Below are 24,960 nucleotides of genomic sequence, written 5' to 3' on the forward strand. Positions count from 1 at the left end.
AATAAATCATCCAAAAAAACAGTTTAATTCTTCGTTGGTAGGCCTATTCTACACACAAAACAGATTGTCTTCCTCTCCATCTATGCATATTGGCAATGCAGCCATCGTCTTTGGATGTATATTACACCCTACACTTATAGTTAAATATGTAAAGAAATGGAAAAAGACAGTTTGCTTTCTGTCTCTATAGGCCCCCCTCCACTTTTTTAAAAAAACCAAAAATTCAGCCATTATAGACTGTACAATATTAATTGACATGGAGAAAGCCAGTTTGGTTTCTGTCTCTCTAGGCTCCCCTCCACTTGTATAAAATACTAATAAATTCAGCCGTTATATACTGTACAATATAAATTGAAATGGACAAAGGCAGTTTGGTATCTGTCTGCATCAGATCCTCTCTCCACTAGGAGTAAAATAGAAAACTATTCAGCCGTTATATAATCTAGAATATAAATAGAAATTGAGAAAGGCAATTTGGTATCTGTCTGCATCATAATCATCAACATCATCATTAGCGCCCTCGTCGCCTACACAAATCTCCCCCTCATCCTCTTCTAATTCCAAAGTGGCATCCTCAATTTGGGTATCACCGGCTACACTCGGGCTATTAAGGCACACATCAGAAGAATGCTCACGATTAAACATCCTACTGTTGGATGGACTCTCCACAGGGATTGTTGTCATTTGTGAATCAGAGCAAATATTCTCCTGTAATGCCTCACTGTTATCTTGCAGCTTGGCTTTGACGCGTAACAGTAGTTGTGCACCAATTGTAGGCTGGGTAAATTTTTGGGATCTGCCACTAATAGCCAAAGGTGAAGGCCTCATTCTCTCTTTGCCACTGCGTGTGTAGAATGGCATGCTTGCAATTTTTTTTTTATCGTCACTTAACTTTTGCTCAGTTACACTTCTTTTTCGCTTCAATACAGTAAATTTTTTTTTGGTTTTTGTTTTTTGCACTAATTTGAAAACACTCTGTTGTTTGACATCGCCTTGGCCAGATGACGTACTGGGAACACTAACATCAGGACTGGTGACAGAACCTGGTTGCTCATTTAGATCATATGTGGACTGCTTTGAATCCATTCTGAGCGCAAACCACTGGGGAGTGCTAAAAATTATTGAGTAGATACTGCTGACAGATATGACTTTTGACAGCCAGAAATATTAATGCACAATTAGGGAGGACACCCCAAAAACACTGAGGAGTGCTAAAAATTATTGAGTAGATACTGCTGACAGATATGACTTTTGACAGCCAGAAATATTAATGCACAATTAGGGAGGACACCCCAAAAACACTGAGGAGTGCTAAAAATTATTGAGTAGATACTGCTGACAGATATGACTTTTGACAGCCAGAAATATTAATGCACAATTATGGGGGACACCCCAAAAGCGCTGGGGAGTGCCAAATATGAAGAAAAAATAATAAACCTCTATCCTCCTCTCTGCACTAGCGATTTTGGTTAGAGCAATTGCAAGAACAATATGGTATTCTCTGTCCCTGCTCTAATTAGCCTATGACTACACCCTGCTCTCTCCCTCTGTCAAATGGCGATGGATTGCTGTGGAGGCGTGTATTTATAAAGTTGAAGTATCGCGAGAACCGAGTCCCGAGATCCGACGACGTCACAATGACGTTCGGCCTCGATTTGGATTCGGAATGGGCGGGAGAGTACCGAGCTGCTCAGCTCGGTACTCGGATACCCAAAGTTCGGGTGGGTTCGGTTCTCGGAGAACCGGACCCGCCCATCTCTACTGAAAACCCACCTCTTCAGGCAAGCTTATAATATTCCTCAACCACCCTCTTGACCTCACTAGGTTACCCTATTACCACCCTCTACACAGTTAACACAAGACAACAACCCTCTGACCCCAGACCAACATTGCTGTGTGACTGGATCACATAGCATATGAATCACTTTTTACCTTTGCGATCTGGCTGGACCAAAATGCAGTATTTAGATTTAACCTCATGTACCCAACTCCCATTGACCTGTAGATTGTAAGCTTGCGAGCAGGGCCCTCTTAGCTCTTTGTATTACCCAGTATTGTTTATTACTGTGTTTATCCCCAATTGTAAAGCGCTACGGAATTTGCTGAAGCTATAAAAATAAATGATGATGATGTGTTATGGAGTTTAGACTGTAAGCTCCAATGAGGCAGGAACTGATGTGAGTTCTCTGTACAGCGCTGAGGAATTAGTGATGCTTTATAAATAGTTGATGATGATGATGCTAGTATAAGAACATACATACATTTTCACTACTTAGAACATCTCCCTCTATGTTTTGACTACATTCTGCTACTTTTACTGCACATCGGATTCCGGAAGAAGGGGCGCATGCGCGAAGATTTCCAGGATGCATAGGACCAGATACAGGTACCTGTCTCACGTCGGGCTGGAGATTAGAGGATGGAGTAGACGTACTCCTTCCCCTCCCCCTCATTACTTTACTGGGACTCTGTTTTTGCTGTTTATGCTGCATGATTACAACCCTCCACCAACAGTGAGTGTTTTTGTTTCTCCCCTATAATTATTCCCTGGTTTTTTTTTTCCCATTGTTTTTCCCGTTTTTTCTTTTTCTCTTTTTTTTCCCTTTTTTCTGTGTATATATGGAATTATTGCACTGTGATACTGGACATACATATTGGACTTATTGCCTACCCTCCCCCTCTTTTTTGTTCCTTGTTTTGCTGTATATTTTACTTTTACTTTTCTAACTTTTTTCTAACTTTTTTCTAACATTTTGATTGACCGGTTTTTTACTCATACATACTTCCCAGCATCTTTCAATACTGATCCCCTATTGGGGACTGTGAACTATCCCTTAGACCTTTTTCTGCTGGTTCTGACCAGCATTGTCATTCTTAATTAAATATTTTGTACTGATCTATATATTTTCTATAATTTTTCTTGCGCCAGGTAATTCTATCTTTTGTTGTTATACTCTATAGGGGTAGGATCCCTCCCCTACCACTTATTACCTAGAGGCTGCATTTATATCATTTGGGAAGCCCGGTTTGTCCCCTATCTATATATCTATATTTTGTCTCTGTACGGCGCTGCGGATGCCTTGTGGCGCCTTATAAATAAATATTAATAATAATAATAATAATCTATGCATAAAGGCTGCCTAGACTCCTCATCATGCGCTAACTCTAGGGTGTGGTAGCCTTGTAACTTTATGGTTGCCAATTCTTATTAGCTTCTAATATGTTAAATATTCTATTATTACAAATTGTAAGAAAATAGCTTTCTTAGTTCATAGTGGCCAACTCTCCATAAGTCTAAACCTACTTTATAATATCATGGAAACATGGTATAATGCCTACCGGTCTTGTGCTTTCACGTGTTTTATTCTTGTAACTGCCATCTATAATTTACCTCTGCATATTATAGCTTTACCCAGGCAGCCTGACTTATACAAATAGAAAAGAGACAATTTGACAGAAATGTCACAATAAATAAAGGTCGTTTATGAAAGTGCAATAAAAAAAATATGTGGGTGAGCAGAGCTTTTCATTGCGTTCAAATCTGTAAGTGCCTTCATCGCTGGGCCCTGTAGCAGAAAAAAAATAACAATAAAAGAATTGCAGGCGAAGCAATGACACTGAAGAGGGATAAAGGAGGATGGTTGCTAGGTGGCCCGTTGCAAGTGGCATGAAGAAAGCGGGGCAGACAATAAAGTCCATCCTATGTTACACCTGAGCAGTACCTGCACTGCCACTCAGGGAAAGGAGGGGACGAGACAGGAGGCAGTTAAAGGAGAGGGGGAAGGAAGTTTATTAAACATAGTTTTTTAGTGCCAACCCCACCCATCCCCTTCAGTACATGCAGGTATTTCTTCAAAGATAAATTTAAAAATATGTAAAAAATAAAAATATATATTATATATTAAGCATTTTATATGTGTAATCTTTGCAAATGGTTGACAAATAATGTCGTTGTCATTGTATGCTTTGTGTATATAATTTATTGCTCAAATTGCTTTGTCACAGTTGGTAGAGTGGGGAAAGCGGCGAGCAAGGCATAGAAAGGGGGGAGCCAGCAGGGCCGGGCAGTATCATCCCGAGAAGACGGCCGCACGCCTGGTTCCAGCTTCAGCAATTGGACAAATACGGGCAGCATGCCAGGTTTCAGCAATTGAGGGTGATTTATGCCTAGGGGCGTTGTTGCGGTGCCTACATGGTAGGCAGAACACGCCCGATTTTTACAGATGGAACTGGAAAAATGTGGTAAATTTTAATAGCCTTGCACGCTGCTTGTCTGCCAAATACAAGTTAGAAAGTGTTTAATAAAGCTGTGACCAAAATAATTTTTGACCAAATACTTGTCTCAGAGAGTAAACCCCCCTCCCCAGGACGGCTGCTAAACTTGAGCTTAGCTAAAAGGCTCAGAAGCCACACACTTTTTTCTTGCATTTTAATTTTAATACACTGCACACTCTGTGGGGAGATGCAATTGCTGCCGATGTCCGGCTTCGCACATTGCCAGCCATTACGGTAGGAAACCTCGCTCATTTTTCTGCTCACCTCTATGGGGTGCAAAGATAAATGAGCAGAGATTTGTGGCATAACATCGGTGCGATGTGGCTCCGTGAACATTCCGCGCTTAATTGAATCTCCCCCTAAGACTCATCAGATGATCTCTTTGCAATTGGCCCACACATACCTGCCAACAATCAGGACAAATCAGGCCACACCTCCAATACACGGGAACCACACCCCTATCCACCCAAACCATGTCTGTTTTGAATAAGATTATGTACATTTCAGATGAAGCCACTCCCCCTTTTAAATTCAGAAACCCACAACTGTCTTGTAAAAATGGAGAATGTTGGCAGGTATACCGTCGTTAGTGGTAAACTTGCAGACAGCTGTCAGGAGCAAGTCTGATGGGTTGCTAGGGTTTAGTGAAAATATGCACCTTAATATATATGCAAATGTTATGTAAATAACCCTCACAGTCTATCCAGATCAGAACCCTACCATACTGCTGAACACTTTTGAATTATACATTTAGTGGGCAGCACGATGTCTGTGTTTAGCACTTCTGCCTTACAGCACTGGGGTCATGAGTTCAATTCCCAACCATGGCCTTATCTGTGAGGAGTTTATATGTTCTCCCCATGTTTGCGTGGGTTTCTTCCGGGTGCTCCGGTCTCCTCCCACACTCCAAAAACATACTGGTAGGTTAATTGGCTGCTAACAAATTGATCCTAGTCTGTGTGTGTGTTAGGGAATTTAGACTGTAAGCCCCAATGGGGCAGGGACTGATGTGATTGAGTTCTCTGTACAGCGCTGCGGAATTAGTAGCACTATATAAATAGCTGATGATCATGATGACACATTGGGATAAATTAGGCAAAACAGCAGATATACACATATTATTTTTACTGTACCCTACTGTATACCGTATGAACTCTTAGGGCAGTTCTGTATGCTGGCTTGAACCCAAGCCAGCATACAGCTGCCTTTAAGCAACACCCCTGCAGTAAAAAAGGACTACTGAGGTATATGTCCTAACTGTGAATAAATGAACATCTTACTTTTTCTGTTAATTCTTCCTGTAGGCTCTCAGCAACAGGAACCTTCCCAGCCTCTATCAGTCTGTCCGAGCGATTATTACAGTAGCTTTCTTGCCTTTTATAGAAAATGTTGATCCCTATAAATCTGGAGTTTGGAAAGTATGGGTCACAATGTCACCATGTTTTTGGATAGTGTACTAAAAACTAATTAAATATTCATCAGGTTTCATTATTATTATTAATGTGTGCAAGTCCCCAGTTTCATTAACAGTATAGTAATTAGAAGGAAACCGATTTTTAATTAAACACTAAACCATAGGTAGTGAAAATTATTCAATGACATACTCTGGGTCTGTCCAAAAAAAGGTTTTGAACCCCACTTATAAAGAAACAAATATAATATTAAAAAGTAAGCAACAACACGTACAGGAATTGTGTTTTAAGCATCCATCTACAATTCACATTGGTAGTCAGAATTGTCTAATAAGAGCAGCCATATTGCATGCGCTAAAGCACAGCCCTTTGGTGTCTGTTTGCCCTAATTTTTCCACATCTACTTTTCTTGAATACCAAATGTAGCCCATACAGATTTCTATGTATGTAAAAGTCTGTCTGTTAAGGAGAGACCTTGGAGAAAAGGGGATCCACTTTGTTTTTATGCCTATATTTATTTAATCATTACCAGGAGTTCCAAAACTCAGTAATACCATACAATTGTTCATTCTGCAGTTCAAGTTGCCCAACAAACCGTTCTAAAGTTCAAGTCCAGTAGTGGGATGTCCTATTTTATATGGAGCAGTCTGATTTCCAAAATGCAGTCGTGTGACAATCTGGCGGTAAATGTATTAAACTGCGGATTTTGCAAGTCACCAATAGATGGCAACTTTCATCATCATCATCATTTATTTATATAGCGCCACTAATTCCGCAGCGCTGTACAGAGAACTCACTCACATCAGTCCCTGCCCCATTGGAGCTTACAGTCTAAATCCCCTAACACACACACACACACACACACACAGACTAGGGTCAATTTGTTAGAAGCCAATTAACCTACCAGTATGTTTTTGGAGTGTGGGAGGAAACCGGAGCACCCGGAGGAAACCCACGCAAACACAGGGAGACCGTACACACTCCTCACAGATAAGGCCATGGTCAGGAATTGAACTCATGACCCCAGTGCTGTAAGGCAGAAGTGCTAACCACTAAGCCACCATGCTTTGCAGAGGAAATTTAAAATGGCAATGTCTTTAATGGCAAAACTTACCCACAAACCACAATGTCAAAAACCACATGAACAAAAAGTGAGGTAGTGGGACCATAATATTGTGAAGAACCCAGTCTAAAAAAAGAACTGAACATTTCAAACTAAAGGCATGAAATACAATAACACATTGTCAAATATAAGTGCACAAAAAACTGATCCCCAAAACACAAAACCAGCGAATGCAAACACACTAGATTCAGAGGCAACAGAAGCTGATTCAGCATCTGCCTTTACTAATTCAGCACCAACACTGTATTTCCTTACAAGTTCCATAGCCCGTTAATATGATACATTTTGCACATAGGTTTGCACAGGATCATTTCTATCATTCATGGATAAACCCTCTGAGAAAGGCATAAGATGAATAAAAGAAAAAGTCCCAGGATCCATCTTTGAGACTTCAGTATGTGAAATAGTGAAACCCTGACCCTTCCAAAGGTGATACCTAAAAAAGTCCCGCCACCTGCGCCAACCAACCTCTTTGTGAACCTTTGCCACTATCTTCCGTTGAACAACCAGAGAATTAACATTCGATTGCATTCAGGAACCTCCAGCTCTACAGATGGGATTATCGACTTAACTAGAAAACAGCAAATTTGCCGCTGTGGATACTTCACAAGGGACATGTCATCCTTTTGACTGTGACCAGGGTGGACTCAATGTGCCCCAGCCAACTTACAAGCTCCTTTACTCCAAGTTTACACTTATGGCAATGGTAAAGTCTATATAAGCACGTTACACACAGTGGAGGAACTACCGCTATGGCAGTGATGGGCAACAGGTGGCATTCATCTGTAGCTCCCATGAATGTTATAGCTTGCAACACTTATTTAAAATTCCTGCTGTTGTTAATACAGATCTGTGTCTCTTTCTGTGATTAAATGTATTGTTTGAATGTATTACTGAGAGTAAGGATATTGTGAGGCCCTTTTGAAGGTTAGAGGGCCGCTCCACGTGGCCCTTGAGGTGTTTCAGACTGTCCAGCACTGCACTATGGGGTCCATAGGTGTGGGGGAAAATGAGTGGGTGGGGGTTCATGTGTCAGCCCCTGTGCATGCACAGAAGTGCAGAGTGGGGGCCACAAAAGAGGGGTCTAGCATCGCCAGGCAATTCCCCAAATTTCTGTTATAGGGCCAAGCGATGGAGTGTTTTGCACCTGGTAGCACACGGGACGCTGCATTATTACATGTTCACTGAACATATTTATTGTCGCAGGTTTTTGCATTTTAAAAGTCCTTTTTAATAAACACTTGCAGAGTACAAGGAGTGGTAACAGGTAGAAAGTATATCATACAAGTTAACCCGTGCATGATACTCATGCATTCTAGTCAAATCAAGCTACTTAAGGTGGTAAAAAGGTTCTTGTCATGCATTTGGCCCTAGCTCAGGCCTCCTCAGGGGAAGAGCGTTACTTCCCGACGCAAGCGCCCTTTTTTAACGTGGTTTTGTCCACATGTCACCACCTCATCATTTTTCTCCATCACCTCATCCTTCATCTTCATCGCCACATCCTTCATCAAGCTACTTAAGGTGTTAAAAACTCCCCACTGTCACCCCCGGCAACCACTCCCAACTGTCACTTCTCCTTCAAGAAATATATAGGTCATTGTATAACTCTGCCCAGCAGGTGGCGCTGCAGCTTGGTGGGTTTTTTCCACACGCCACTAGGCATTTATATAGTAGATTCTTATAAACAGAATAGATATATTTTTTTTATTTTTTTAAAAGTGTAAATTTGCAGTCTCCGCAGGGCTCCAAGAAGGGCAGCTCCGAATAGCAGTGTTTCCGCAATGATACATAATAATTGGTACCACTGTACAATAATCATACTTGCCAACTCTCCCTTAATGTCAGGGAGACTCCATGAAATAGGGGTGATCTCCCTCACTCCCTGAAGAGTCTGGCATTCTCCCTGATGCTGAGCCAGTACAAGACGTGGTTGGCTTCGCCATTTGTTGCATGATGACACCTTTCAAAAATTATGTCCTATGTCCGTGTATTGATGTCTATGGAGGTAGCCATTTTCATGGAGACCAAGATTTGATCAAAGACTGACAAGTAAGACAACATGACTTCAGTAATGGAGGCAGAAATGTAAAAGACACTTCAGTCTCTAGATTCATTATCTGCATTTCTTTAACGCATAGTTGCCTACTCTCCTGGAATTTGCGGGAGACTCCCGCATTTGTGGGAGGGCTCCCGGGAGAGCAGGGCAACCTCCCGGTTCTCGCCCCCGCAATAGATAAGTGGCAGTGGCAGGGCTTAATGACACAAATATCGCATCATCTTAGCCCTGCCCCCTGCTGTAATTGCCCAAAATTGTGACAATCGTTTATGGGGTGGTGCCAAAATGATGCGATTTGTCATGCCCCGTCCCCGCACACCCACCTCCCACGGGATCTCCCAGAAGCCAACGAGGAAAAGTTGGCAAGTAAGGCAATAACAAACAGACCCTCTAATTCTGATGGCTTTGCACGTGTGCACATTGATATGATAATATTTACTGTTACCCCAAGTTCCATGAGTGAAAGTGAGTTTTCTTTTTCAGATTTATTTTTGGAACAAATCCCTTTGTAAGCTGCATTTCATATTGTTTACATACATCCCAAAAGAAAGAACCCCATTTATTTTTAAATTTGACTGTATCATCATCCCCATATTTTTATACAGTTCAAATAAGTCTACGCCTCGCCCCAACATTCAAGGACAACTTTTATAGATATCACATGTTATTGCATAGCCAATCACAACAAAACGCCTCTAGAGCAACCAGCAGCCATCTTTAGGAATTGAAAGGTGGCGATATAGAAGAAGCAGTACAAACAACGCGTTACTTCTGAAACGTCTATAACGAGGAAGCACACCTTTTAATTTAATGTGGAGATTAAAATTTCACGGCTGCTTTTTTTTGCCAGTTTTAGAACCAGCGCGGTGCAGTCTGGGATTTGTAGTGCTAATGTTACTGCAACCGCTCCTAATCGTTGATGTGAAACTACAACTCCCAGAATGACCCGGTCTCCTACTGAATTAGCCAATCATAGCGCTGGAAGTGTCCTGTCAATGAGACGTGGTGGAGGACTAACAGGAAGGAGAACAGTCCTGTGATTTAAGCACAGGTAACTCCATATATCAATATGTAACTCCATGCATCAATATGTGACACACGTTACACATGTATCAGTGTAAAACATCAGCAGTGGGGACCTTTTCTTATATAGATGGTAGTACATTTTATATTTTTTTTTCCATCCACAAAGATAGAATCCCTTGGAATACTGTGGGATACACCATAATATTGTTGGTACCTTTTTAATTATCTATTGGATCTTCCTTGCTTTTGTTATCTAAGCCCATTCTAACAAAGTGAATTTTGCATTTTTATACTATTTTTTTTTCTAAGGAGAGATCAGATTTTCTTATTGTGTATTGAAATAAACAAATTATTTTAATTCCAATAAATAAGGAAAAGTATGTAAAGCATACTTTACAGCAATGAAAGTGTGTAGTATATTAACTTTACCATTAGATGAATTTCAGCACTTTGCACTGATGTCTAGCACCAATATTTATTTATTTATCTATATAATATGCCAACTGCACCCAAATGTGTTTATTTGTTCATGTTATTTTCCTTTTAGGTAGGATCATTGTATATTTTCATGACGCCACCGATTCCGCACCGCTACAGCAATACAAAATAGAACATATAATTGTACAAGATACATCAATACAATATAAAACATGCAATAATTGTTCATTAATACAGCAGTAATGGACTGATATTATAAAAACTGCAAAGTAACTATGCTGAAAGTCATTATTGACACTGTCCTGAAATGGCACATCAGACCAGAGGAACCAATGTTTGTATCCAGCAGTTTAGTGGGTACCAGGAGATATAACGCTTTGTATTCCGGCCCAGGTGGCCAAAAATGTGGAGAAGAAAACAAAAGAACAGTAGACAATCTTTATAAATTGTCTGTCAACATTAAGAAGATTCGCCAGTTAAAGAACTGGGTACTCTTTAAGGAAGCGGCTTATGTCGAAGAGACGGCTAATATCTTGAAAGAGATGGGAGCGAATGAGATTACAGTAGCCGGTGTTCTGGAGTCTTGTCCAGAAGCTTTTTTACAAAACCCTGCAGAGATCAACACTCAAAGATCCATATGGAACTTAGTCTGTCCTAAGGATGGAGAACTAATAACAATAATAACAAAATTCCCAGATTCCTTCTTTGCTTATAAAAGTCCCATAAATCAACGAGCTAATATAAAATACTTTCAAGACCTGGGACTCCGTAACAGAATTGTTTGCAGACTTTTAACAAGTGCTCCGCAAATCTTTTGTAATCAGGTTGAAGGCAATAAGAAAATGATCGATGCTCTGGAGGAAAATTACCTTAGTCTGGGTGGCACAAAAGAGAACTTTAAAACTTGGTTAATTAAGTTAATAAGTCAAGATCCATTTGTCCTCTCCAAGTCTTCTCTGGCAATAAAGGAGAATCTGAAGTTTCTACAGAACTTGGGCTTTCACGACGCAGAAGTATTGAAGCTTCTGTCCAAACTTAAAGGTTTTATCATTGATCTGACCTGCGGCACTATGGAAAAGGGGGTTTTGTTTACAAAGGCAACTTTTGAATGCAGTGAGGAAGAGATGAGGCAGCTGATCCTTAAATGTCCCGCTCTTCTGTATTACTCTGTTCCGGTGTTGGAAGAGCGTTTAAAACATCTGCTCCAAGAAGGCGTTTCTATAAATCAAATAAAAGAGTGTGTGAATGTGCTAGAGCTCACCCCACAAATTATAGAGTTCAGGGTGAAAAAAATGAAACAACTGGGGCGGGAACTGAAGGACCAAAGCCTAGACGTAATAAATGGAAACAGAAAAGATTTTGAAGCTAACTATGTCAAGTTGCAAGTAAGGAAAGAACGGCCGCTATTTAATCCTGTCGCTCCCTTGCATGTGGATGAGTGACGGAGATATCAATTCACAAGGAACTAAGGTGAAGCAGGGTTAGATGTACTAGTAACCAGGTGTATATGTTGGCTTATTGGCCTATTTTTTGTTATCACTCCTTGCATCTGTTTTGACAGTCATCCAACTGTACTAATGCCGAAAGAGACTGCAAACCAGTTTCTTAAAGGGTCACCAAACCTAAAATACAACATGAAAAGATATTTTGTGCAATTTACAGATCTGTGTATACAAATTTCCATCAACTACCAGTTAGGTGGTTTGATATCATTTGTAACCTTGGCCCTGATTCATTAAGGATCTTAACTTGAGAAACTTCTTATTTCAGTCTCCTGGACAAAATCATGTGACAATGCAAGGGGTGCAAATTAGTCTTCTGCTTTGCACATAAGTTAAATACTGACTGTTTTTTCATGTAGCACACAAATATCAACTTTAAATTTCAGTGTACAAATAAGCTATCAAGTATTTGTGTGCTACATGAAAAAACAATCAGTATTTAACTTATGTGCAAAACAGAATACTAATTTGCATCCCTTGCATTGTAACATGGTTTTGTCTAGGAGACTGAAATAAGAAGTTTCTCAAGTTAAGATCCTTAATGAATCAGGCCCCTTGTTGTTTATCTCGCTGCAAGAGTTTATCCTCTGTTATCAATCATTTCAGGCTCACAGGAAGTTGACGTGGTTTGATAAAAAAAACCTGCCTCCCTCACCATGAAAACTTTAGCTCGAATATCCACAGATCTAATTGTGTTTTTTAAATTCGTCAAATATGCATGCAGATGTTATTAGCTGTTATTTCATATAAAGGAACTTGCTCCTCATTAAAGTGAAACTGAAGCCATATTCTGAAGTTAATATGTATGTTGTGTAAATGTATTGTGGTCATAGAAATGTAATAAGTATGTTACTTACCTTGGTCCTAGGGAGTTACATGTAGACATTATGAACCTCATTTAGAGTTCATCATCATCATTTATTTGTATAGCGCCACTAATTCCGCAGCGCTGTGCAGAGAACTCAAATCAGTCCCTGCCCCATTAGAGCTTACAGACTAAATTCCATAACACACACAAAGACAGACTATGGTCAATTTTGATAGCAGCTGATTAACCTACTAGAATGGCGGTTCCCAGAGTTAGGAGCAAATCCAGCTAGAAGGTGCAGTTGTACACCTGGCAAAACCATGTTGCACTGCAAGGGTAAGTTGACAAATTTAGAGTAGAGTTTAGTTAAACTCTTAAATCATAGTGCCTGTTATATGTATGCTACATGCAAAGCAGGCAGTACTTTCCCTCCATGCTCCTGAAATTGTGGGCAGTCTTCTCTCACAATCCTGGCCACAGTTCTACCTACTGACCTTTCAGTGGGATGCACTATGCAGCCACAACTCATCACTGTGTACCCAGTGTGGGAGATCGTGGGTGTATTTAATATACACCCACGGTCTCCCACACTGCCAAAGTGCTCTTGAAATAACTTAGAATGTGAAATCCTCCTGTCAAATGCTATTGTTCATACCACCTTGCTGGGGCCAGGGTTTTCATTCTAACCCGGTAAGTTTATATGTCTGTATATAGTTTACATGTTCTCCACGCACTTACCTGGGTTTTCTCCGGGTGCTCCAGTTTCTTCCAACAGTTCAAAAATATACTGGTGGGTTAATTGGCCTTAGATAAAATGGACACTAGTGTGTGTTTTTGTGGTAGATAATTTAGACTATCAAGTAGAATTTAGACTGTGCTATGCTCTCTCTGGAGCCAACTTTCGAAGCATCACATGGCAGAGCTTTGAATAATGGATAAGTGTTTTGTACCTGCATAAGTCCAGGACACGCGCTGTACGTTCTTTCAGGTTCCTGGGTGCACTGTTACTTGTAGTTCTCTGCTGTTTTGACCCTGGCTGTTTCCAAACATTACCTGTTATCTGCCTGCCTTGACCTTGATTTTAGACAATTCTGCCTCCTATTAGGGCTTATGACAGTTCCATAGATCTGCGTCTCAGATGTATTCTGCCACGGAGAGTCTGCTCTTTGCTCTGGAATCTCTGGCGATGAAAGTATTCATAAAAGGAAACTTACAGAGGAGGTTCAATAGGCCCTTAAACTCTCCAGCTGGAGCAAGTTTCTTATTTGTAAGTAAAAATTACAGGTGGTGGCTTAAAACCATGTACTGACAATAAAGGTCTCAAGAAAGTCAACAAAACCAAATACACTTTTTACCGTTAATTTTTCGTTTTGTTTTTTTTTCTAGTCATTTCAAAAGGGCCAAGGTGTATATGATATATTCAGAGATTATAAAGGCAGCTCCGTGCTAATTTATTGGAATGACATTTTAATTTTTACCTACAAAGAGAGAACTCCTTGCAGACCAAATTAGAGAAGGTCAAGATTTACAAAATTCCTTGTATGGGTCTTTGTGGTTCCTTTCAAGGTACAGACTACATTAAAATGGGCTTAACCATTTCATCTTAAATCAGTTTAAAGATGTTTGGGTTTCTAAAATAACTATTATTCATTTATTAAAACCTTTTCATTCATAGTTTCTACCGTCAAAGCGCTTATTTGAAAGGGAGCAATTCTCGAATCTAGTCAAGGCTAGGGCCTTCCGACCCTTGCTCAAACCCAATTCTGATTTGCAGCCCCTTTACTGTAGAGGTGGATGTCTCAGAGGGACTGTAGACATGAGTGCAATAGTCTCGAAGCAATCCTCACCTAATCCAAAAATGTCATGGGGAACAGAGAGCTGCTAGCCATGAAATGGCCTTTCAAAGAAAAGAGGCATTGGCTGGAGAGATCACACTTCATTCTATGGATCATAGGAACTTTCTACCAGATGCTACATGCAAATTCAATGAGTTGGGAGGTCGCTATTGATCTGTTCAGCAAAATTACACATTTTTAATCCTTCACAGATTTTTTGGGTGAAAACTTATTTATTAATCATATCATGACTAAATGAGATTCCTGAAAATATAACCTTGACTGAAGTTCATAGCTCATTTCTAAATTTTGGAAAGCATTCTGTGATAAACTAGGTAAGTGCTTATCCTGCTCATTCAATTATCTTCCCAAAAGCAATGGGCGAACAGAGTAAAACAGTTTCTTAGGTGCTAGGCCTATGAACACCAGATATACTCTATGGTAATTCACAAACAAAAGACTATATGCTTTCAGAATAAACATGCAAATACATTTGGATCCATGTCTTCTAAATTAGAGATATATCACTTGCCAATAAACACATTTGACTTAATATAGGGGCTATAAAAAGTAGTCACCTTGTTTGGCATTGGTCGCTCATCATTTTTTTAGATCATGGAAACAATATACATTTCTTCAGGAAATCGTTCATCAATGCAAAGTACTCTATTAATGTCAAATGATGAAAAGACAACTTTTCTTTATTACTTGAATATACAAAATCATTCAGTAATTGGTTACAAAAGTATTCACCCAATAATTCCTGGAATTGGTTTTCTTCAGAGGTGACATATTGAATTGATAGAAGTTCATATGTGTACTTTTAAAGTGCTTCAATTTATCTTAAAATACATGTACCTGTCTGGTAGAGGCTTCTAGTTGGTTAGTGCATTTTATACAAGGACTTTATCATAAAAATCAAAGAAGATTTAAAGCGCATCTGAGAAAATATTATTAAAAAGCACCAATCAGAGAAAGGATAAGCATATTTTGAAGACTTTAAAGATCCTGCTGGATGATGAGGAATTTTATCAACCACTATTATATGATCCCACTAAAAGATTCTAACATGAACTGAGAATTCTCCTGGACTATGCTCAGTCCGATGGTGTGATATTCAGGGAACAATATTACCTTTATTAAATATCACATCTACTTTTTATCATTTCCAAACATTTGCAAGACATTCACAGGTTGACAAATAATATCAGAAATAGGGTCCCTCACTTCTAATTTATTGTTTTTTTGTTGATCAATTCCTTCAGAGCCACATTGCCTCTCTGCGATCCTACATGTGTGACACTATGCATATTCCTAATTTGGTTGAGGGCATCTGCTGGTTCACCAATAATGGATTAATTAGATTATTTGTCCAAGCTTTATATTTTGATATTACCCACCAAACTGGGATTGATGCAGTACGTGCCTTTTTACTTAAGGATAGGAGAATCTCGGAATGGCAATCTGACATTTCTCTTGATTTTATTTTATCCTCAAGCATAATTATCTTTTCTGACACTACTTATTATTTACAGACATTGGGGATGGCCATGGGCATTAGATTTGCCCCAACCTATACATGGGCAAATTTGGACACGGGGGATATCCCAGTTATTTATTACTAGAAGCATTGACTCACATTACAACTTTGGATAGGCAATTCTTATTTATACCATTAATCATATAACTTTCATATTTTGAAACAGGACCCCATATTAAGGACTATCATTAAGGAGAAACCCTCAATCATATATAAGAAAAATCAGAACCTAATGAACATCTTAGCCCCCTGTTAACTTAGGATACCTAAACCATTAGCTCAGAAAGACACTTGGGGGTATATTTACTAAACTGCGGGTTTGAAAAAGTGGAGATGTTGTCTAAAGCAACCAATCAGATCCTAGTCATCATATATTTTGTACATTCTACAAAATGACAGCTAGAAACCGATTGGTTGCTATAGGCAACATTTCCACCTTTTCAAAACCACAGTTTAGTAAATATAACCCTTGGATTCCTGTCATGATCTGCCTACAGCGTATGCATTACATGCTGCCTTGCATGGCAGCTCCTGCCTTTTTGTCATTCTATTATTTGTATTTCTATTTTGTGTTCCAGCAGTACCTCTTTTCACCAGAGGTGCTGCTATCGTGCATTATTCTTGTGCTTAAGGAGTTAACCTGTATGTTCACTAATTATCTCATGCACCTGGGTGTGTCTCATTCCCCTTATATATACCTGATCCTCCCAGCAGTCATTGCTGGTTATTGTTGTCCTAATCCTGATGTCATTTCCTGTTGTCCTTACCTGATTGTTTCTGGACATTTCATGCTACTTGCTGCATCAGCTGGAACCTGGTATTTATCACTGCTCCTTATTACCTGTTATCACCTCTCTGCAAATAAACACAGTGTTTTTCACCGAATTCATGACTCCTAGCTGTACTTCTGTTTGAGAACCGTGACAGTATAACCAGCCCAAAAAACAGCTTTGGAGTCAAGTGAAAGTTTTGTTTTATTCTGGGACCTTTTTGCTGCAATCAAGTTTTCATTTGTCTTTTGCAACATGTCTGTTTTACCTATCATGGAATTACCCCTGCTACAAACCTTACAAATGGACATTATATTGTTGCGCTCCCAGCTGGCCGGATTTTCCGCTTTGCTTTTGGACCCACTCAGGAGACTATCAGAGACTGTTTCACTGAAATCTAATGCTGTTGATTTGACCCAGCCAACTCTGTCTGCTGCTGAATCCGTGCCGCCAACACCTTGCAATAATACCATGTCAAATTTGCATTTAACTAACAACTGCAGTTTAACTAATGCCCGGTTCACAAGTGGGCCACGCCCCACTCTGACCGAAGTGGAGCGACAGCGCAGAGTAACCAACAAACTGTGTCTCTACTGTGCCAGCAATGCACATTTCTTGCAGGACTGTCCTGTCCGTAGACCACGTCAGCTTACTGAACCATCTCCTGTTGTTTCCTCTCGGCACTCCAAATCTGTTTATGCTCCAGCATTCCTGTTCTCTGCGAAGAGACCCAATCTGCCAGCTCCAGCCGCCTGTCCTGAGGCACCCATTCCCTCTGTCTCCTGTGCCGAGGTGCCAGCCTCTGTCTCCTGTGCCGAGGTGCCAGCCTCTGTCTCCTGTGCCGAGGTGCCAGCCTCTGTCTCCTGTGCCGAGGTGCCAGCCTCTGTCTCCTGTGCCGAGGTGCCAGCCTCTGTCTCCTGTGCCGAGGTGCCAGCCTCTGTCTCCTGTGCCGAGGTGCCAGCCTCTGTCTCCTGTGCCGAGGTGCCAGCCTCTGTCTCCTGTGCCGAGGTCACATCATCTGCCTCCAGCTCTGAGGTCACATCATCTGCCTCCAGCTTGGAGCCTGCTGCCACTGTGTCCGGTTCCGAGTCTCCTGCCACTGTGTCCGGTTCCGAGTCTCCTGCCACTGTGTCCGGTTCCGAGTCTCCTGCCACTGTGTCCGGTTCCGAGTCTCCTGCCACTGTGTCCGGTTCCGAGTCTCCTGCCACTGTGTCCGGTTCCGAGTCTCCTGCCACTGTGTCCGGTTCCGAGTCTCCTGCCACTGTGTCCGGTTCCGAGTCTCCTGCCACTGTGTCCGGTTCCGAGTCTCCTGCCACTGTGTCCGGTTCCGAGTCTCCTGCCACTGTGTCCGGTTCCGAGTCTCCTGCCACTGTGTCCAGTTTTGAGTCTTCAGCCGCTGTCTCTGTTCCTGAGCTCCAGTCTGCTCCAGAGGGGGCGCTGCCCTTCCATTCTGCTCCAGAGGGGGCGCTGCCCTTCCAGTCTGCTCCAGAGGGGGCGCTGCCCTTCCAGTCTGCTCCAGAGGGGGCGCTGCCCTTCCAGTCTGCTCCAGAGGGGGCGCTGCCCTTCCAGTCTGCTCCAGAGGGGGCGCTGCCCTTCCAGTCTGCTCCAGAGGGGGCGCTGCCCTTCCAGTCTGCTCCAGAGGGGGCGCTGCCCTTCCAGTCTGCTCCAGAGGGGGTTCTGTCCCTCCAGCCCGAGTTGCCAGTCCATGCGGTCCAGCCCGAGTTGCCAGTCCATGCGGTCCAGCCCGAGTTGCCAGTCCATGCGGTCCAGCCCGAGTTGCCAGTCCATGCGGTCCAGCCCGAGTTGCCAGTCCATGCGGTCCAGCCCGAGTTGCCAGTCCATGCGGTCCAGCCCGAGTTGCCAGTCCATGCGGTCCAGCCCGAGTTGCCAGTCCATGCGGTCCAGCCCGAGTTACCACTTGGTGCTGTCTGCCCTCAGGCTTCTCAAAGTGCTGTCTGCCCTCAGGCTTCTCAAAGTGCTGTCTGCCCTCAGGCTTCTCAAAGTGCTGTCTGCCCTCAGGCTTCTCAAAGTGCTGTCTGCCCTCAGGCTTCTCAAAGTGCTGGCAAGCCTGCCGCCCAGTCCGGGCCAGCTCCCAAGCCTGCCGCCCAGTCCGGGCCAGCTCCCAAGCCTGCCGCCCAGTCCGGGCCAGCTCCCAAGCCTGCCGCCCAGTCCGGGCCTGCTCCCAAGCCTGCCGCCCAGTCCGGGCCTGCTCCCAAGCCTGCCGCCCAGTCCGGGCCTGCTCCCAAGCCTGCCGCCCAGTCCGGGCCTGCTCCCAAGTCTGCCGCCCAGTCCGGGCCTGTTGTCAAGCCTGCCGCCCAGTCCGGGTCTCCTGTCAAGCCTGCTGCCAAGTCCGAACCATCCGTTGCCAAGGGTGCCAAGTGTGAGCTGTCATCTACCTTTGAGGGGCACCTTTCTCAATTTAGTGCTCTACTGAGGTTTTGTGCTTCTTATTTCCCCTCAGTACCTAGCCTTGCCAGTGACCCAAAGAGGCAAGTTTTGTTTTTGTTAACACATTTTAGAGGAGAGGCTATGGAATGGGCAAACCCTTTTGTTGAGTCTGATCACCCCATTCTTTCTGACTTACAACTATTTGTCGAGGCAGTGATCAACAAGTTTTCACCAACACCTCCCGCTATGCCTTGTTACGGGGCCTCTGTATTGTCAGCAGGTCCACCCATCTCACCTGGCCTAGAGATTTCTTTGTGCTCCACCCAATTGGTTCAAACTGCTGTTCCAGGGAATTCTCGCAAAAAGAAAAAGCGAAAGAAGAGAGCAAGGTCTACAGAGCTTGAACTGGCAGCTGGCATAGTCTCCTTTGCTCATCCACCCATGGACGAGGACTTTTCTGCTGGCCCCCCAATTCTGGACTATGATTCCGATGATTTCAGACATTTTTGGTAATTGGGCGTCTGGAATCCGCCCTTAAGGGAGGGGGTACTGTCATGATCTGCCTACAGCGTATGCATTACATGCTGCCTTGCATGGCAGCTCCTGCCTTTTTGTCATTCTATTATTTGTATTTCTATTTTGTGTTCCAGCAGTACCTCTTTTCACCAGAGGTGCTGCTATCGTGCATTATTCTTGTGCTTAAGGAGTTAACCTGTATGTTCACTAATTATCTCATGCACCTGGGTGTGTCTCATTCCCCTTATATATACCTGATCCTCCCAGCAGTCATTGCTGGTTATTGTTGTCCTAATCCTGATGTCATTTCCTGTTGTCCTTACCTGATTGTTTCTGGACATTTCATGCTACTTGCTGCATCAGCTGGAACCTGGATTTTATCACTGCTCCTTATTACCTGTTATCACCTCTCTGCAAATAAACACAGTGTTTTTCACCGAATTCATGACTCCTAGCTGTACTTCTGTTTGAGAACCGTGACAATTCCATTCAGACCACCAGTTTGTTACCATTGTAACAGGTCCATCTGTTTGACCTGCAGGTTACTTACGGAGCATCAGAAGTGGTGTCAACTGTCACCAAAGTTAGGTTTTCTATATGAGCATTCATTAATTGTGAGTCCAGCTATATTATATACGTTCTCCAATGTCCCTGTAATTTACAATATGTTGGTAGGACCTCTAGTTGTTTAGGTTAACTCAATGGTTTGAGTTAAATTTGTTTATGGTCTCTCTTTATATAGGTGGTTTCCTTTTCCTTAAGAGGTTTCTTAGATGGCTTCTGGATGTTTGGGTCAATATGAATACCATAATTTGAGACCTTAAAACTCATGTGAGTAGTAGTTGTAGGTAGATTTCCCCACTGCATATACCTCCATGGCCATGTGAATGTTAACATGTCAAGTGGACTTGAGAATAGAAGGGAAACCGAGCATATGACATAATTCGTCATTAAATCTCAATACTAAATTTTCCTTGAATTTTTTTTTTAAAAAATCCTAATCTGACCAGCTAAAAATTTAAATTGCGTCATGTAGGAGGGGGCCTTATGACTATTAAAGTCTGAGGGGTATATTTACTAAACTGCAGGTTTGAAAAAGTGGAGATTATGCCTATAGCAACCAATCAGATTCTAGCTATCTATTCTTTAGTGCATTCTACAAAATGACAGCTAGAATATGATTGGTTGCTATTGGCAACATCTCCACTTTTTCAAACCAGCAGTTTAGTAAATATACCCCTGAGTCTTAATGTATTGTATTAAAGCATGGGGTATTAAGCTGGGACTAGATGTCTTAACATTCCTTGGGTATGGCATGTTAGGAATTCTGTTTCCACAATACTGGTGAGCTCCATGATGCCTAAGCTTGTTTTAAAGGTATATTTATATTGTTATTTATTCTTAGAAAATAGGATCCTAATTTCTAGTGCACTGTTATTGCCATGTGAATAAACATGTACAGTGCATTATTATTGTGCGGTTGAATGTACAATATCATTATGGTACCCTATGGGAATATTGAATTAGTATAGATAAATTACTCATTGACTATCAGTGCCCTTCATTAATCTTTAAGACACTATCAGGTCATGGAAGACATCACGAGATGTTAGTGATTATGGTGTGATTCAAAAAATTAAATATGATGATTTATTTCTTTATAAAAGTGGCAGATATCTCAGCTAATTATAATTCTGGATGGTTTGTTATTTGGAAACTGCTTAGAGCAGCTGCCTGATCTCCTGCATAACAATATGAGTTGTGCAATGTAATAACAGTCTTCCTAATTATATATATATATATATATATATATACATATATATATATATATATATATACATATTAAACCATATATTTTTGCATGTATATTTAAAAAGAGGGAATGATAATGTGGAATATCATTTGAAGACCAGCCAGCAGTTATAGCAAAGCAAAGTGTATAACATCAAACAAAACCTTAAATTAGCGGGGAACAATAATAATACAATAATAAAAATGCAACAAAGCAAAACAAGTAATGTAAACAATGAAAATTTTAGGTGATGATATAGTTAAATTGGGTTACATATTTCTTATGAAGCACGTAGTCATTTGAAATTAAAGGAATTTTCCAACTACAAATGACTTTTCATTGATTGGTTTATACAAATGGTCCTTTGCAACTTTGCAGACATTTTCTGAGTTGAAGTAATGTTTTCTATCAATATTTTTGATTAGAACATTTTTACAAAACGTCAGGGGCCTGAGCCATTAAGGAAAGTATGGAAAAAAACTGAGTAAATGTTCTGCGAGACAAACCATGTTACACTGCAAGGGGTGCAAATCAGTTTATTATTTTGCACATAAGTTAAATACTGGCTGTTGTTTCATCTAGTACACAAATACTTGATCTTTTTTTTTTTTACACTGAAATTTAAAGTTGATCTAGGACATGCCCTACCCCAGGTATAAATCTGTCCCCACATTTTAAATTTACCTCTCTCCAATGCAACATGGTTTTGCCAAGGTGCAAAGTTAGTCCTTTTTTCTGCTTTGCTCTCCTTGATGACTCAGGCCTTATGAGTACAGAAAATAAAAATGGAAGTCTAGAGGGAAACAACAACTGGGATTAGTGAGAGGAACAAACATAAAATTGCACAATCACAATACAATATAGCGTATCTTCAAACACAGTCTATGTGAGTCAATGATAGACATAAGCCTTGCGGTCTTCTAGTCTTGTGGGGGTCATTTAAGCTAGGGGATCAGCGTTATCTTTAGATCCCACAAGTAGGGAATTATCCACTTATCGTAGTAATGTCATTTAAAGCACTTAAACATGGGAGGTTGAATAAGGTACACCCATACTTTCCATTTGAAAGTGGAACTTAATTTTATATATAACATTCGTTATAGTGGGAGGTAGTGAGTTTTTCCAGTTTTAGGCAATAGCTGCTTTGGTTGCTATAAGGATGTGGCCCAGCACATGCCTACAGTCGTTCGGAATCTCTGGTGGGATTAAGCTGTAGTAGAGTAACTTCCAGAGAAGGAGTTACATTAATCTTAAGAACCTTTATTTAACAGGTTGGATCAATGAACAGCTTCAGAAAATTAGCATAATATTCCCCATCTCATTGCAACCACATCCTATGTAGTTTATCAGGGGTAAGTTAGAGTCCGTTTAAGTGTTTATGGACTGAAGTAATCTTGACATTATCAATTCATTAAGAAGCATTAACATAAAATACTATGAAAAATTCACATGAAACCTGAAATACATTTTGCCTGAAAGCATGTGGGTGAACCTCTTACCACAATGAGAAAGATTCTGTGGTCTGATGACATCAAAATGTAACTTTTGGGCATTAACACTATGTGCGATGTTTGGCTTATCATCCCAAAAATACTATCTCTACCCTGAAAGTTGGTGGAAGCATCATAATGCTATGGGGATGCCTATTTGAGTGAATGTAAAACTCGCCGCTGTCTTAGCGAGGTCATTAACAGCTGGGCTGTACAGGCAACATTCCCTTGGGTGTTCCTGTGATTTGCTGTAGGGAAGATTACATCTCCCAGCTGTCTAAGACATGGAAACTGCTGTGTGGAGAGGGCATAAATGCCCCAGTGGAAGCGGGTTCTTGCTCTCTCTAGCCGGGCCAGGATCAATAAAAGAGACTTGTGCTTACAGCCCACCATTTGCAATTTTCCTAATTGGAGAGCTTCTCCTAAATCTGCCTTTGAAACTTAGTTAATAGTCACCCAGTTGTAGCATGGACAGCATGAACAGTTACTGGAACAGGGTTAATGACTGGGACATAGCAAGGATTATTACAATATCTAAATATAGATAGATAGATAGATAGATAGATAGATAGATAGATAGATATATGTATATATATATATATATATATATATATATATATATATATATATATATATATGTATAGGGGGCATGTGTGACTAAAGGTGCTGGGCAGAGAGGGGGCATGTGTGACTAAAGGTGCCGGGCAGAGAGGGGGCATGTGTGACTATAATTGCTTGGCAGAGTGGGGGCATGTGTGACTAGAGCTGAGGGGCATGTGTGATTAAAGCAAGTGGGCAGAGGGGGCAAGTGTAATTAAAGCATGTGGGCAGAGAGGGGCTAGTGTACTTTAAGCTGCTGGGCAGAGGGGGCATGTGTGATTAATGCATTTGTCTGTAGGAGGGTGACCTAGTGCTTTTCACCTGCTAGAAACGCACACATTCATGCACAGCCACACCCCCAATGGTATGGCCACACCCGCTTTGACTGCGCATAAGTTTACATGCTAATCACCTATAGGGGGCCCCATGAAGTTGATGTACCGGGGCCCAATTTCTCTTGGCGGCATTGAACTACTGGTTGAAAACAGTGCTTTTATTGTTCCATCACAATAACACAGCATACATTTTCCATCAGAATGACACCAAGCAGCCTATCACTGGCTAGCCATAAATGTACTGTCTAGACACCGGCCACTGTTTGGCATCGGTCACCATGCATAGCAGTATAAAACAGAATTTTATACTTGACACTCCTCCCACAGTCCTAGCTTGACGGACAGATGACACTCCCACCTTACCTTTAAAAAGGAGGTCTCTGAAGGTGTTCTGTAATTCCTCCTCACTGCAGACACACTCCATCAGCCTGCTGTAGCTGTGGAGAAGACACCTTTAAAGCATGTAAGTTAAATCACATTTCATACTTTGTCACACATGTCTTACACCTGCATGTGTTTAATCTGTGGATAACCATTCCCTTTGTCAATATATATATATATATATATATATTCATATTCATCTAATTTTATTTTGGTTAGTAATTTGCAATATATGATGGTGTTGCTATTATACTGGCACTGTTCCCAGTTATCTGGCTTGATTATATTGCCTTTATCCTTGTAATGCTTTTGGAGTTTTAAACCCGGCCATTGATTCCTTTGGTCTTTTGAAAGTGATGCTTGGGCCGTTTAGTGCCGCTGGTATCTCTTTCCCCACCAACAAATGGCACTCGTTTAATTGATAGTCCTTCAGTACAGCACCATTATGTAATTAAGGTAAAAGAATCGCTATTGCATGCTACTGTACATGAGATTACATTGATCAATTTGATAGTGATGGCTATGAAATGAATTTATATGAATTATTATTATTGTGTTTATCATATGTACTTTTCTCTTCCTGCTTATAGGTGGAATTGACATAATGACTGTTCAGCGTTTGATGCTATTTCTACTGCCTTATTATGAACATTCCCTACACCCCTGAGAACGT

The 24,960-nt window shown here is 41.3% G+C and overlaps 1 protein-coding gene across 1 annotated transcript; it reads left to right on the plus strand.

The window, feature by feature from the left end:
- Positions 1–9,844: 9,844 nt before the first annotated feature.
- MTERF2 (mitochondrial transcription termination factor 2) lies at positions 9,845–12,077 on the plus strand. Its single transcript, XM_075205403.1, has 2 exons — positions 9,845–9,917; positions 10,440–12,077. The coding sequence occupies exon 2, from the start codon at positions 10,606–10,608 to the stop codon at positions 11,770–11,772; it is 1,167 nt and encodes a 388-aa protein (XP_075061504.1). The 5' UTR covers positions 9,845–9,917; positions 10,440–10,605; the 3' UTR covers positions 11,773–12,077.
- Positions 12,078–24,960: the final 12,883 nt, after the last annotated feature.

The sequence above is a fragment of the Mixophyes fleayi genome, chromosome 4 (assembly GCF_038048845.1).
Source record: "Mixophyes fleayi isolate aMixFle1 chromosome 4, aMixFle1.hap1, whole genome shotgun sequence".
NCBI lineage: Eukaryota > Metazoa > Chordata > Amphibia > Anura > Limnodynastidae > Mixophyes > Mixophyes fleayi.

Coding starts and splice junctions, on each gene's coding strand:
- MTERF2 (XM_075205403.1), top strand. CDS start 10,606: ATGCTGAAAGTCATTATTGACACTGTCCTGAAATGGCACATCAGACCA.